Source organism: Anoplophora glabripennis, unplaced genomic scaffold (genome assembly GCF_000390285.2).
Source record: "Anoplophora glabripennis isolate ALB-LARVAE unplaced genomic scaffold, Agla_2.0 scaffold117, whole genome shotgun sequence".
Taxonomy (NCBI): domain Eukaryota; kingdom Metazoa; phylum Arthropoda; class Insecta; order Coleoptera; family Cerambycidae; genus Anoplophora; species Anoplophora glabripennis.
Window position 1 is genome coordinate 46718 of NW_019416274.1, and position 15711 is coordinate 62428.

General features: G+C 30.4%; 1 protein-coding gene across 1 annotated transcript; it reads left to right on the forward strand.

Moving 5' to 3' along the window:
• Nucleotides 1-11430: 11430 nt before the first annotated feature.
• LOC108904126 (octopamine receptor beta-2R) lies at nucleotides 11431-14162 on the forward strand. Its single transcript, XM_018706553.1, has one exon. The coding sequence runs from the start codon at nucleotides 11624-11626 to the stop codon at nucleotides 12854-12856; it is 1233 nt and encodes a 410-aa protein (XP_018562069.1). The 5' UTR covers nucleotides 11431-11623; the 3' UTR covers nucleotides 12857-14162.
• The last annotated feature ends 1549 nt before the right edge of the window (nucleotides 14163-15711 follow it).

Sequence of the window (15711 nt, forward strand, 5' to 3'; positions counted from 1 at the left end):
AAAATAAAGTTATATAGTCATTAACGTTATTGAAACTGACAGCTGCTATACAGCTCGTTGAGAAATGAGGTTAAGTTGGTCGCTATAAGCTACTCCCTACGTCCAAAGTGTCAGAGCCAACTTCGACCACGTTTTTATTTGAACGCTCGTTATAAAGACTATTTTGTTAACTACACTTTGGATCTAATTGTAAGTCACCATTTCTGCTTTAGCATTCGAAAAATATGATCTTTGCACTGTTTTCAGATATTAGTTCTCTGAAGTAAAGATACCGAAACAAATAATATGTTTCGGTATCTTTACTAATAAATTTCAACCCCTCATGTCCTAAATTCTCTTAAATGTTATGAAATTGACAGAAAACTCCATTCTACTAGATTAAAATAAAAATATTTTATTATACCTTAACTAAATATACATATATGTACTAAAAAATAGTAATAAACTAGCTGATCGTACATGCTATGCTATCTAGTGGCAGACATAGAAATTGGAAAATAATTTTAAAATGTTTCTCTTCTCCCTATAATTTTTTTTTTCTCTTACTGTATATATATCGTAATAATGTTCGTTTGCCATTCGCGGCTGTACTACTTAAAAATCTGTTTCCCATCCTCAATAATTTTCTTTATTAATTTGAAATGACATAAATAAATGTTACATTAGTGGCAAGTAATTTGGCAAATATTAGAGTCTTGGATAAAAATAGCGGAACATATGTAAATGTGAAATTATTTCAACCAGCTGAGCAACATTTCCACAGTTATTTATTAAATTTATGTGGTCCAAGTTTTCTTTTTAATTCGAAGAATACTTCAAAATTCTGAACATGTATTTTAAAAAAATAAGTGAATAAACCAATTATACTTGTGTTGCCTTCGAACTAATATTTTGGGAAAAAATAATGGTATGTGAATTTTTTATTTTTATTTTATACGTAGGTACCTAGTTAAAAATCGGTTGTAGTAGTAGTTGTAAATGTCATTTTTTTAAAATTTTTCTTAGATAAACGCTTTTATTGCTTAGGTTTAAAGTTCATGCAATATTTTTTATACTAATGAATGATTACAAAGCAGGTACTCTTATTTTTTTGGTAGTTCAATCGTACCTATTTTTAATTCACTAAATTATATTTATTTTAGCATATACACTGTATAAAAAATAGGGAACAAAATTTTAAACGCAGAGTACTCAAAAAATAAGTAAAGACGTCTGTTAAAAGCGCTTCATTTCCGAATATTAAAGTTGCCGTAAAAAATGTATTTTTGCTTTATCTTCGAAACCTACAAATCTACATGATTTGAAGATAGCAGATTTTATATAAAGACATGTCAGTGGTAATGGACTTAAAGGTCTTCCTCTGTATACTGCTCACTGATTAGAGGCTTCGGTGCAGTGGAAAATATGGTAACAAACCTATCGATTTTGGAATATCTAGATCTGTTTCCACATTCGAGATAGACGAGAAAATATTTTAGGAAGTGGAAGAAAGCCAATCCCTTTGTTTAGAAAACTCTCTTGGGGAGTAACTACTGTATCCTTACGTCATCAAACGTGTACATGTACTTAATCATGGTAAATCACATACATTGTGATGCCCGATTAACATTTTGTAGGTGAATTTGCATTATTTTCAGTTTTTATAACGAGCACGGTCCGGTTAAATAGAATTCACATGACATATATCTGCCTCGATTGGCATTTTTGGGATACACATAAATGGTCGTGCAGCTCTTATGGTGTTAATTGAAGGCTTGCCACACATGGTTCGTGGTGCTCTTCCTGATTTCTCATTAGACGCTCGGGAGCACGTAAATTAAACTTACCAAGTCGATCTTGTTCTGTTTCCCCTGGAAACGAAGCATAGTTATCAGCTAACAATTTACAGTACAGATACATTTAACAGCTAAATTTAGGTTTTTGAAAACAACATAATTGAAAACTAATTCCTTTTGGCTACCCCCATACCGATCACCCTTGACATTTACAGGGTGTTTGTAAATAAGTGCGAAATATTTTAGGAGGTGGATGCCGAAGTTATTTTGTGACAAAAAGGTAAAACTAGGTCCAATTATGTTTCGTTTCCGAAATACAGAATGTTTAAATTTTAATGTTTTATTTATTTTTATTAATTATTTCAGAGTTTTAAAGATATTGAATCGAAATTTGAAAAAGTTGGCTTTATATTGACTATTCCTGACCTCGTTGTTTCTATAACAAACTATCCTGCTATGTCATCTATCCTAAAAACGTGTATTAAATTTTAAATAGCAATCCTACTACCAAGTCAAATGCCACTGAAAATATTAATATTACATTTATACTGACTTCTCTATTCTTAATAACCAGTTTTTATTCTTTGTCGCCATTGTGAACTACCCTATCGACTACTCTTACAAATACGTTTCAAATATCGAGCCTATTACTACTGACATTGAAGTAATAATATCTCACTTATTATAAAGACAATTACTACCCTTTGTAGCCCTTAGAATATACATTGCCATTGAAACTATCCTTAAAGTTGTCAATGTATATCAACTATTAAGCCGACTACGAACTTGAATTCGACTTAAAATGTTATAGATTTAAAAAACACCCCTAATACTGTTATAGTCTAGTCATAAAAACACTTGTACTGTCTTTTGTTCCAATTGACCAACAACCCTTGCAACTACTTTATTTTAAGTCTAGAATATTATTAACTAATACCTAAATTTAAACTAAAATATAAACTTTATATTTATATTAATTTATAAGACTATTGCTGTGCTTTGTTACCATCGAAAGCACTGGGTCTACTACCCAAAAACTGTTATATTTTTTATTCCGGACATCATATTTAATGCGGTAAATTTGAATTAAAAAGTTAGTTACATTTTTATTAATGTATAAAAACTGTAAATGTCCTTTGTTGCCAACGGAAACTACCTCGCCAGCAACCTTAAAACTGGTATGTTTTGTATTTCGGATGTTTAAAACCACGCTAAATTTTTATGGTTAGTGTGTTCATTGTTATCTATTCATATATTATCAACACCGGGAGCCACCCTGTCTACTAGGTAACTTCAAAATTGTTTTACTTTATAACAGGGGTGTCATCCGTAATAGTACTCTGAATCTGAACTGGAATATTAACGGCAATTTTTTATTGATATATAAAACCTTTACTGTCGTTTCAGTATTACAGACACAGTTTGATTAAAATTTACAAAAATAGGTGAAATTTGTAATATTTGTAAATGAACGGAGAAAAAAGATACAGACATCAAAATTTAGGGAAAATTGTGTAGAACAAAAAAGGAAAAAGCAAGCCGCAAAAAACATGCATAAAGTCATAATTTTCAATTAAAAATGTCACAAAAGTTTAATATGAAGTCTCCATAATAACAAACTCTTTTGTCATCAGCTTATAAAAACTAAAACAGGACTTGTAGTAGCCAGTCTTTCATAATTTGACAAAAATCTTATATTTAAAATAAATCAACATAAGCTGAGGAAACCACACCCTGATGAGGAGTTAACTCTAAACTCAAATAATAGTACAAGACAAGTTTTTGATGGCGCCCTCGGAAACATATATTCAAAAATAATAATTCAAAAATAAAACATAAACATTGATTTTTTAAACCTTTGTATTGCTACTATCAAAAAATACCCCTTAGCCTTTATTCTTTATATCTGACACCAAACTGCACCTAAATTTGAACATTAATTATTATTTATTGACATATAAAAGCTATTATTGCCTTTTGTTAAGTTCGTAAACCAGTCCATTAGCCACCGTTAAAATTATTATTTATTTTGTATGTCAAACCTAAACCTTCATTTCAATTAAAACGTTAACGATACTTTAATATTAATTTCAAAATGCTATTTGTGGCAATATATACAGCGTGATTTGTAATTTACATGCAGACATGGTCCTATAAAAATGAGCTATAATGGAGCCTTGGCCTAGGAGTATGGGTTTAAAATAATGTATTTTATAAACAAACTTATTGCTATTACAAACACAACAATCACTGCTCATACCTCCCGTCCTCTCAATCATTATTCCAATAAATTGTGTTTATTATAATATTTTTCACCCCTTGACATGAAACGTTTTTTACTATATTATTTACAATATTTAAAGAGTTTTCTAAATGGTATAAACTTGTCTTAAAATGCTAAATATAATACGTTAGACAAGTCCCAATTACATACACTTCCCATATAACTTCTATGTAGATAATTAGTTTTAACTTGATGTGGACCTGCTGCGCTCATGTCGAGCTGTTGACTTGAGGTTTTTGTCTCCCTCACGAAGTGTTGTCTGTTCTATTCTCCCTTTTCAGCGGGTTTATTTTAGCCAATCTATGTTTAACTATGAACACAATCTTTAGCAAATCTCATTGACTCTATGATTACCCGCAATGATTGTGCGCAAAGGGTGTTTCGAATTAATTTAAATTATCAAAATAATCTCTCTGTCGCACTAGATGGAAAAAATAAATTATAATTCTGTTTACGAGATTCGTCAGAATTATATTTCTTTATGCAGCAGTATTATTGAATGGATCATCCCATGTCAAGTGATGAAATTAACAAGAAAAATTTTTCTCCAATCTTGCTGAAATTTGGTCTGTGACGACGTTATGTAAAATTTGACCTTTACAAGTAGTACAGGCCACCCATGCTCCTCTTATGCGCATTCGAACAAAATGGCAAGTTTCAAGTGCTATTCTTGTGGAACCGCAGCAACTAGCAGACTGAAAAATGGAAAACAAGGACAACTTTTGTGCTGTGCAGTACTGATTTTAAGATGCCAAAGTATCACCTATTAAGCTCAATTTGTTGTCACAATATGAATATGAACATGAGGTTTGAGTTTTACTCCTCAAATTCTGCCCAAATAGCACAAAAGCTTTTTCTCCAATCAAATTGGTTTTATTACCATTGTCAAGAGCAATTTTTTATTTTAGAATCATTTTATTTCACCCTTCAATATTAGATTGTTATGTGAGCAACCCTGTACATTATAACGGAAATCTGTTTTCCATAAAACAATAAACTAATAGACTTACCACGCACATTTCCTATTTCCCCTTTACATACAAGTCTACCCCAGCTAAATTAAAGTCAAATAGGGGACTTCAATTTCTATAAGCGAAAAGCATTTTTTGCCTTAGTGAAATATGCTTATCGAGTATCAGAAGAAAACGCCGCTTTGATAAAAATGAGATCAAATAAAAAGGCAGACAACGAAATATAAGGAAAATCTATCTGCGTCTGCAGCCCAGGGAGAAATATATGGAGGAGAGGTATATTGAAGGTTAAATAAAATGTCTGACTGTATAATAAATTAGTATTGTAATAATATTTGTGTGAGCAAAATTTACATTTATATGGGGCATACTGTTTCTTTGTAAATGCTTGTATTAAACACGTGGAACATTATGAAATTCAACTACTTCGTAACTACTTACTAAACTTCATATGAAATTTTTATATACGTCTTAAATAATAGCTCGTTTTTGTAAGTGAACTTGCATCATAAGCATTCCCGAAAACAATATTATAGGCAAAAATACAGACGTTTTTACCGAAAGCTCCCGAATTAGAAATTTTAGGTACATTAATAATTCGGTGCTAAGTTGGCGTAGCTAACAGTAGCCAATAGTAGCCGTTTAAGTGTATCCACAATGCACTGAATTTACGAATTTACAGATATAAATTTGCGATTTTGTAAGACTTAATGAGTTTAGATGTAATTTAATCTAGTTTTGAAATTCATTTATATCAAATTTAATAAATCTAGCTTTCTAGCAACAATAGATCGGTTAGGGTGGTAAAAAAATCAACTATTTTTTTTACTTTGTACTCTGAAAAATAGGTTGCTAGGCATCTCTAGAAAATTCTCTCCAAATATGAGATCTTGATTTTAATAGGAAGGTTCTCCGCTTTACAGTTTTCCATTTTTCCCTCGGTATTAAAAAAAAATTCATATCTCTCTATCAACTGTTCGCTAAAAATATCTCTCCACATACGCTTGTAGGAAATTGAACGCTTACAAAAAAGGTCTCTTATAATTTTTTCGTAAACCTCACCGTTTAAAAGATACTAAAGGTTGAAGTGTGATTATTTTAAGACAAATTTCTGTTTTGCTTATGAATTTTATAACTCGTTAACAAAAAATCATTATGAAATGCGCAATTCATAGTTTTGTAGGAAATTAACTGCTCTACAAAAATGGTCTCTTATGATTAGTCGATTTCAAGGAAATTTATACAAATTTGAGTTTCTATGAACAGAGAAATGTTTTAAACTATTTTTCTAGTTTTTTTAGTCGTAAGCATGTTTGGTCACATCGAAAAAAAATTAGTGCATTATTTCTGACTGAGAGTAAATGATTCATTAAATCCTGAAAAAATAACGTTTTTGTTAGAAATTTATTATGAAAAGTATTAATCTTAAAGAAAAAAATGTTTTTTTTATTTAATTATCAAGTAATTATAAAATTTCTAACATTTATAAAATATTTGTACCCTTTCACTGTAAAAAAATTTCTTTATTGCAGTTTGGGTATTTTTTGCGATGTTCTTTTACAATTTGCAATAAAAATTGAAATTGCTCTTCATTTTTTGTCAAGCATTGATTATATTCACTTACTAATTACGACTATCTTATCACGTATACGAGATCATGAGTTTTAGAAACACTGAAAATGCGGTACGAAACATATAGATACTAAAGATAAGTTGAGAATAAAAAACATAGATGGCGTCAATTTCACAAGACAAACGGAACAAGTAATGAAATTCAAAACAAAAATCCCCTAGAACGAAAAATTTTAAATATATTTTGTGGAAAAAAGTTTTGAAATATGTTCTGAACACACGCTTTCAAAAAAAAAAATAACAACACGATCGGGATTTTAAATTATTAGAGATAAAATTTATAAAAATATTATCAGAATAAAAGTTTCAAATGAATTTTCGAACAAAGAACTTCTCTATAATAGTTACTTTTACGATAGAAACTTAAATTTGTATAAATTTCCCTGAAACTCATAAACTAAATTGAAATTTTCCGAATTATTAATCAAAATCTGTTAAAATTGGCATGCATTGAAGTTTGACGATGAATATCTTTTAAACGCTTTATTTAATCGACTAATCATAAATGACCATTTTTGTAGAGCAGTTAATTTCCTACAAAACTATGTGTTACGCATTTCATAATGATTTTTTGTTAACGAGTTATAAAATTCATAAACAAAACAGAAATTTGTCTTAAAATAATCAAACTTCAACCTTTAACAGGGTTCATAGTTCAAAAGTAATAAAGCATTCCCTGACTTTCCCAGGTTTTCCCTGACTTATAAAAAAAAGTCCAGGTCACTTGTAGTTCATTTTTACATACTAATTGGTATTTATGCATTAAATTTTTTCTTCTTAATCTTTTTTATACCCTAACAACCTCTTATAAAGGTTTCAAAAAGTTTTCTCTTTCAAGAACCCAGAGCCGGTTTTCACAAAATTACCAGTTGGAAACATTAAATTCCCTGACTTTCATGAATATTTTTAAAATTCCCTGACTATTCCCTGTTTTTTATGAAGAATAACAAATTCCCTGACTTTTCCCGGTATTCCCGGTTTTCCCGGCCGCTATGAACCCTGTTTAATATCTTTTAAACGGTGAAGTTTATGAAAAAATTGTAAGAGACCTTTTTTGTAGAGCGTTCAATTTCCTACAAGCATATTAGGAGAGATATTTTTAAGGAAGAGTTGATAGAGATATATGAATTTTTTTTTTCTAATACTGAGGAAAAAATGGAAAACTGTAAAGCGGAGACATTCCTATTAAAATTAAGAGCTCATATTTGGAAAGAATTTTCTAGAGGTGTCTAGCAACCTATTTTTCAGAGTATAAAGTAAAAAAAATAGTCGATTTTTTTGACCCACCCTAAGATCGGTACATTGTGTTACTAGAATTGTTAACTTTATTTCAATTAAATAAGAAAAATTTTAAGGTTAGGTAACAAAATCTAACAAATATGTCTAAAATAAATTTAGTTTTCAACGTGTCAACTTTTAGTATATTGTTACATAATTACAATTTTTGTAAAGATTTTATTATGACCAAAAGAAATCAGGAATAGAATATAACATTATACAGGGTTTCACCTAACCAATATTACATACTTCAAGAGCATAATCTAGCACCGAAGTGGTGTCGATGTAACCAAACTTGTTTAAACGAAAAATGTCGCAAAAATGTTACAAGGCATTACAGTTTTTTTTTATTTCTTGTTTTCTCTTTAACTTAGAACCCAGTTAACTGATTTGAGCAAAATTTGCTGGTGCTTAGTTTCTCTTCATGAAGTATGCAATGATTATGTTCCTATTAGGTTAAATCATACAGGACTTTCATTTTACTACAACCATTTGTGAATATTCTTCTATAACCTTTATATGTATATACCTATCAACAGTCGAAATTCGATAGATTGAAACTATTTTCTGTGGAGCTCCTTTAAAAATGGAGTTTTCATTGATAAGGTGAACCCATTATGAGAGCTAAACCACATGTTCACAAAAACATAAACAAAGGTGACGGAGAACAGCATGAAATGTAAAATGGCGGTAAAGAATAAGCTTTTATTTTTTATATTTCTTCAAATTAATTTTAATTCAAACTTTGACGATTATGTTTTACAATTGTTTTATTTTAAAGATATTAAACTAATTGAAACAAATTCTAAATATTTCTAAGAATCCTGTCTAACTAGTAATAAATAAGTATGTAAAATAAAAATTGAAATTGACATATCTAAATAATATTAATTCAGACATATTAATTGTTATTATTAATTATTAGTTAGAGTATAAAGTAGTTAATTCCCACAATAACATCAGTTAAGAGTCAGGTCTAAGAGATTAGATATATTTTGCACACCTACATTTTTGGTGTCAAAAACCTTTATATAACTTTATTTAATAGTAGCTATATGTATAAAATATTTTGAATTTATTTGAATTAGCTTAATGTATTTGTAATAAAGTAAAAGTACTAGAGCTAATAATATACGTACATACAGGGTTACAACTATTTAATTATTTTAAGAGTTACAGAAATTGTTAAATGGGCAAAAATGTGCAGAATTTGATGGCGATCGCTTTGAAATTTAGAAAATTCCGAATATTTCAGAAGATATTCGAAGAAAACCGATTTTATGCCATTTCTTTTTTAATTGTATTTTTCCTGTTTTTAAAAATTTTTGGAAAAAAATGTGTTATCTGATATTAAATGATGTGAGGAATCGATTTTTGCTGTCAGTATTGACGTACCAAAAATGTGCGCTGAGCGGTAATTAACTTTTGTTTTTCTTATGGACACCATATTGAATTTTTGCCTTATTAGAAGAAAGGGAAATTACTTTACAACGCTGTATAATTTATGGGGTCTTCATAAATAAGTAACCAAAATATAATTATAATTTTAATTTAAAAAATCAAGTAGCCATGTAAAAATTTGAAGTTGGAACCTGTATATTAAAAAAAAAACTAATTTCTTACAATTTACAGCCAGACTTGACTTTAAAGGAACTTTAAAGTGCTCATTTTCTACAAATTTTTCATTGAATCCTCCAAATCTGCTCAGTCTCTTATGCAATGGATGTCCTTAATTTTATATTTTATTTTTTATTATAAATGGACCAGCTGTATATTTTCATTAACGAGAGCTTGAATGGTGTGAATTAAATGAAGTGGTTGCTCCAATGATGCAAATTAATTCTGAAAGGACATAGACGTATTCGGCAGTCTCCGAGGAAGCATTTGTCAAAACTTTTCACAAAACAATATTTTGTTTAATTACCGCCGAGAGAATTTTTCAATTAACGCGTTGTCTCAAACTTATAAACTCTCGGATAAACCGCAACGAGTCATTTGAACTGAGTGTTGCAAAGTTATTCTGGAAGAGGAATGGCAGAGAGTGAAGTCTGGCGCTTTCCGTATTCGAAACAAATGATGTATTTAACTTGATTATATTAAGAAGTGTTTAACTAATATTTCGTTTCATGATTATAAGAGTGTTTAGATACTAACGGCTTGGATTTAAAAAAAATATATGATAGACAGCCACTTCTACTTAGAAACTTATTACTTAGTTATTACTAACTTATTACTAATTTAGGGAACCCGTATTTTTTATTTTTGCCAAGTGACCCCCTCTTTCGAAGTTACAGCCCCCTAAAATCGAGCCCTAAAAATAGTATCTCTATATCTCATAACCATGTTGTTCGAGAATCAATAAATTTGGTTTTCTGGTGTATGGACTCTGATAGTGCTATGCTTTTTGGCGGGGAACCCCCTCAAGACACCTTTTCGTGGGCCTCCTTGTCTTTGGAGCCAAAAAAATTTGGTCGAATATTTGAATTTCTTGTTAGTCCACTAGAAGGCCATTGAATTTAAAAACTTTTTTATCTCTTGATATTTTTTTTCGTAAAGCGCAATGTTTTCGGGAAAAGTGGCAGAATGACATCGAATGCATATCGTGATTCGTATGAAATTCTAATTAAATTTAATTTTAAGAACCGAATTGTTAATAAAAACTTCACAAACACAATTTGAAACTAAAATATTACCAATGAGTTTTATTCAATTAAATTCAAGATATTTCCTTCTGGATACAATTAATAGGTAGAATTTTATAAACTACAACATTCCATGGAATTAGCCCAGTTACAAGATCACGAAATACAAAATACAATATAGATCAATCAATCAATCAATCATCAATTAAAAAAAAATCTTTATAGTAATTTTTCATTTTATTTTACACCCCCTCTAGTTTTCATATCGATCCATAAACTTCTAACACCAAAAATGTCCCTTCAAATCCCTCAAATAGTAGACGAGACAGTCAGTTGAGCAGTCACTATGGTGACATGCTAGAAAGCTTCTGAAACACGTAATACAGCCGAAACTGATCGAACTCTTCATACTCTAGATGTCCACAAACACTCCAAAATTGAATCATCATACTCTCAAATTGGCATCATATTCTGAACTATTTAATCTTCTTTTCAAAGAACATTTACAGAACAAGAAGTTTACAGAACGTAATCAACTAACTGAAATGGTGAAGTTGGTTGAAAACTGCACCAAAAAGTTTTTTTGAAAAAACTTACGGACAAGTAGATCAAGTGACACACAAGAGAACAAACTCTGTAATAAAATAAGACGTAAACAATTTATTTAAGCAATTCTGAACCACTGTTATTAAACAGCTTCTGTTATTTAATGACTTTTCCTCGTATATAACAAACAGCATCACTTTATGACACATTTCAATGATACAGTAGATTAATTAAGCTCTAATTTTATCACTACTTTGAGGATAAAGTCATATCTAATAATTGCATTTCTTTGTTTCAGATTGATCCGGAACCACTTCAGTGATTAACCCATCAGCCCTGGAACAAAAGGACTGGCATTCTATCAATTATATCCCCATATACCGACCCGCAAAACGTAATAACATGAACAATGTTTCGCCGCAGATCAATTTGTGTCGGATTCAAGCAGAGGCACGTCAATAATCGTTTACTGCTGCTGTAAAACAAGCTAGTGTTATGGATAACGAAACATATAACGTGTCCACAACCCAAGCCACTCAATCAGATTCAGAATGGACCGATTCATTTGTGTTGTTCATAAAAGCCACTATTATGGGTATTATCATAATAGCGTCGATTTTTGGAAACCTCTTGGTTATAGTGTCAGTTATGAGGCACAGAAAGCTGAGGATAATCACAAATTATTACGTTATTTCTTTGGCATTAGCGGATATGTTAGTGGCTATGTTCGCGATGACGTTTAACGCCAGTGTTCAAATTTTCGATAGGTGGTTATTCGGTTATTATATGTGTGACGTGTGGAACTCTCTAGATGTCTACTTTTCAACGGCTTCCATACTACATCTCTGTTGCATCAGTGTAGATAGATTCTACGCAATTGTGAAACCGCTGCAGTATACTTTGTATATGACTAAAAAAGTAGTCGCTTTGATGCTTCTTAATACGTGGATCAGTCCAGCGATGATTAGTTTTCTTCCCATCTTCATGGGCTGGTACACGACTCCCGAGAATAAGAAACATAGAGAAGAAAACCAAAATGATTGCCAGTTTGTAGTGAACACTACTTATGCACTTATAAGCAGCAGCATATCCTTTTGGATACCCTGTACAATAATGATAACCATGTACCTGGCCATATTCATAGAAGCCAATAAACAAGAAAAGGAGATGTACAATCGACATGGCGCGGCACTCTTGCTGCATCAGAACAACACCAACGGCGATATGCTTTCCAATTCTGGAGGATCGTCAAAAACCCTTACCCTGCACGAGATTAACCAAGACTTACATCACACACCAACCAGAGAACGAAATATTTCAAAAATGAAGCGAGAACACAAGGCAGCAAGGACTTTGGGTATTATAATGGGAACCTTCATATTATGTTGGCTGCCTTTCTTTGTTTGGTATCTTACTGTACATATTTGTGATACCTGTAAAGAGCACTGTCCAGAAGAGGTTGTGGCCATTGTTTTTTGGATCGGATACTTCAATTCAACTTTGAACCCAATAATATACGCGTACTTCAATAGAGATTTTAGAGAAGCATTCAAAAACACGTTGCATTGCGCATTTTGCAGTTTGTGTCACAGTCCGCCTTCCAATTTGGACTTTATCGATAATAGGAGACCTTCCATAAGATATGAGGATAGAACAAGGAGTATATACTCGGAAACATACCTCAAACATGTCGATAGAAGATGTTCTGACTTCGGTTCGAGTCTCTGAGTAGACTTAACTAGTAGCAGACTTACTACTACGAGTTTCTGAAAGGAGTAGTAAGCTTGTTACTAGTTTGTAAGGTAATACTTAAAAGATGGTGCTGTTTTTATCTATATTTTTAGCGTGGCATAAGTTCTGACAGAGTGAGTGAAATAATGCAAACGTGATTTAGTATGTTACATTTATATTAGTATTTGTATATACCATTTGCCAAATGTCTTATTTTTATTAATTACTAATTCGAGTGATATTACTAATGCAATTGTGTCACCTAAAGAATGTACTAATAATAGTTTATTATTTTTTTTATTGGATCTGATCAAAAGGTCCCTGTAAACCTTATACGATGTTCAAGAAGAACGTATTAAGAGTCACAGTTATATGCCTAATAGACTGATATCTGTTTTTTCTATATGAAGACTTTACACCATGTGTAAAGATTTGTGTGTATTTAATCTCTTGGCTGGACAAAAATATGTTACATTTTAATAAACATAAGTATCTAAAGAATGCAATAGTAACAAAGGAGTGCTACATTTTCTTCTCCACATCATTGCCAAGAAAAGTGATATTACAATACCAAAAATAGGATTACCTTATGTTTCTCACTAAAGCAGAAATTTTTTATAATTTTTCTTTTTCTTGGAAAAAATATAAAACTTAATTTTTTCCAACAGTAGGTTCCAATTATAGGTGTTTTTTATCACGTACTCTAAGTAACATCGGCGAATAAAAGCGTAATTAGTATAACTACTCCAAAATTATATCTGGGTGCAAAATACTCCGACACCAATTTGTGTAAATGGCTACAGTTTCTGTTACCAAAATAGGCCGCTGAAAGGAAAAATCAATATTCACAAAGAGTAATTTATGTTTGCAAAGGAAATTACTTGGTATGGAGAATGTAAATAATGGGAGAGAAATAAATATACATTATTATTTAAGTTAAATTTTAGGATTTTTATGTAAGTAAATAAAAAATAAACCACGTATTTTTTCTTATGAATTACTGTTTTCAGCTGTATCTTTTGTCCGGCCCATCTCTTAAATCCCGATCAGTATTTCATCAAGAAAGGTTCTATTCAAACATGTAAAAATATTCAAAACACTTTATAGAAACCATATAGCAAAACGTTTATCCATCTTTTGGTTGATAAAGAATACACAGTCAAACATTTTCGGTTTTTATTCTAATTTGTCTTTGTATGGTTACCCCTCTGGGTATATTCAATTCCGTTAACAAAATAAATAACAAGCAATCAATTTTTTATTATAAAACAGTTGTTCTAAATTATTTATTAGATCAGATTATTCATAGATTAAAAAATTAAGTAATTGATTTCTTTTTTATTTTCATAACCGGAAAAACATGAAAATTCACATAATTGTCCTTAAAATGGGGACAGACACTAATTCGAGGTTTCCAATGCGATTATTTTTACAAATTGTTACCAACAAATTGTAGATATCGCATAATTTTATACAACTTGTTCATATCACTATTTTAGGAACAATTGTGTAAATTTTCATGGCATTGTTTTCTGTGTGTACTCATTTAAAAATTTGTAAGTGTTTTACATAAATTAACCATTTTATGAATATTTTCTGAAAGCTCAAACCCATGATACAAAATTGGTAGTTAAAACTTTCCAATTTTCCATATACGTGAATATATTTGTAAATGTAATAAAAAATATATATAATTTCTAAAATATTATTTTCATTTATACCTACTATAAATTATTAAAAAAAACATAATTAGTGTCTATACTAAACCCATTTTCTATATCAAGTTTAGGCCATCTCGGCTAATATTAAAGATATAAGTTCTGCTAATGTTGATGGATCGCTTTTTTTAAAGTAATCTCAGATTACAACGATTTTCATGTTTTTTCTTAGTTTTGTACTTAAAGTCAAAAAAATGGGAATTTTAATATTTGAGTCAAGTAGCCTCTGTAGTATAGTAAGTACGATTTAATTTTTTTTTGAAACTTGAACTTTTATTCAATAGACTAATAAAAATCATAGTGCCTAGAACATAGTTGAAAAGAGGGTGTACTGCACTTTTCTAAAATATAGGTGTAGTTCGTAATATTTATCTCAAATAGCAAAAAAGATATACTTGGAGTCAATTCTTTTTTCTACATTAAAAAAGATATAAAATTGGTTGTGATTAGGGTTTCTCGTCGAGATTTCTCGAAGCGAGAATTCCCGGGAAATCTGACCTTACTCGAGACGAGAAAAAAGTGTCGAGAAATCGAGAAATTTAAAAATCACGCGCGTCTTAAGTTCTTGACTGGAATTCGTTTCGTTCATGCGTTCAATTCGTTTCTCGACAAATAACTGAGCGGTTAAAGTGGTTTCTCTACCAGCTCATGATTTATTTATTTTAAGTTTTTAAGGCTTTAGTTTACTTTGATGATTCTTTTTTTTTTAATGTACAGGGTGATTCACTATATTTTGACCCCCCTTTAACTTTTTTGTTTTAAGAGTTATAAAAAAATGTGAAATACAAAAGTTGCACGATTTTTTATGAAGTTTTCGAAAATGATAGTAGAAAAACAAATGAAGTTCAAAGTTAACACCCGCGGCCATTTTGTTTGGACTTCATTTGTTTTTCANGAAAGTGTTTATTAAAAAAACAAGTTAAAGGTTTTTAAGAAGAAACTCAAAGTTTAATTTAGTTTTGTTAGTAGAAGTAGAAACATAAGTAATTAATAAAAATACTGAATAAATAATAAATGTTAATGATGATTGTTAAGTATAATAGCATGCTTATATTTCGCATTGCAATACCAAAATTATGACTTTTTTAAGTTTTAGAAATTTCTCGAGAATTCGAGAATTCCCGGGAATTCCTA

Excerpts from the sequence above, each read along its gene's own strand:
- LOC108904126 (XM_018706553.1), top strand. The coding sequence starts at position 11,624 with ATGGATAACGAAACATATAACGTGTCCACAACCCAAGCCACTCAATCA.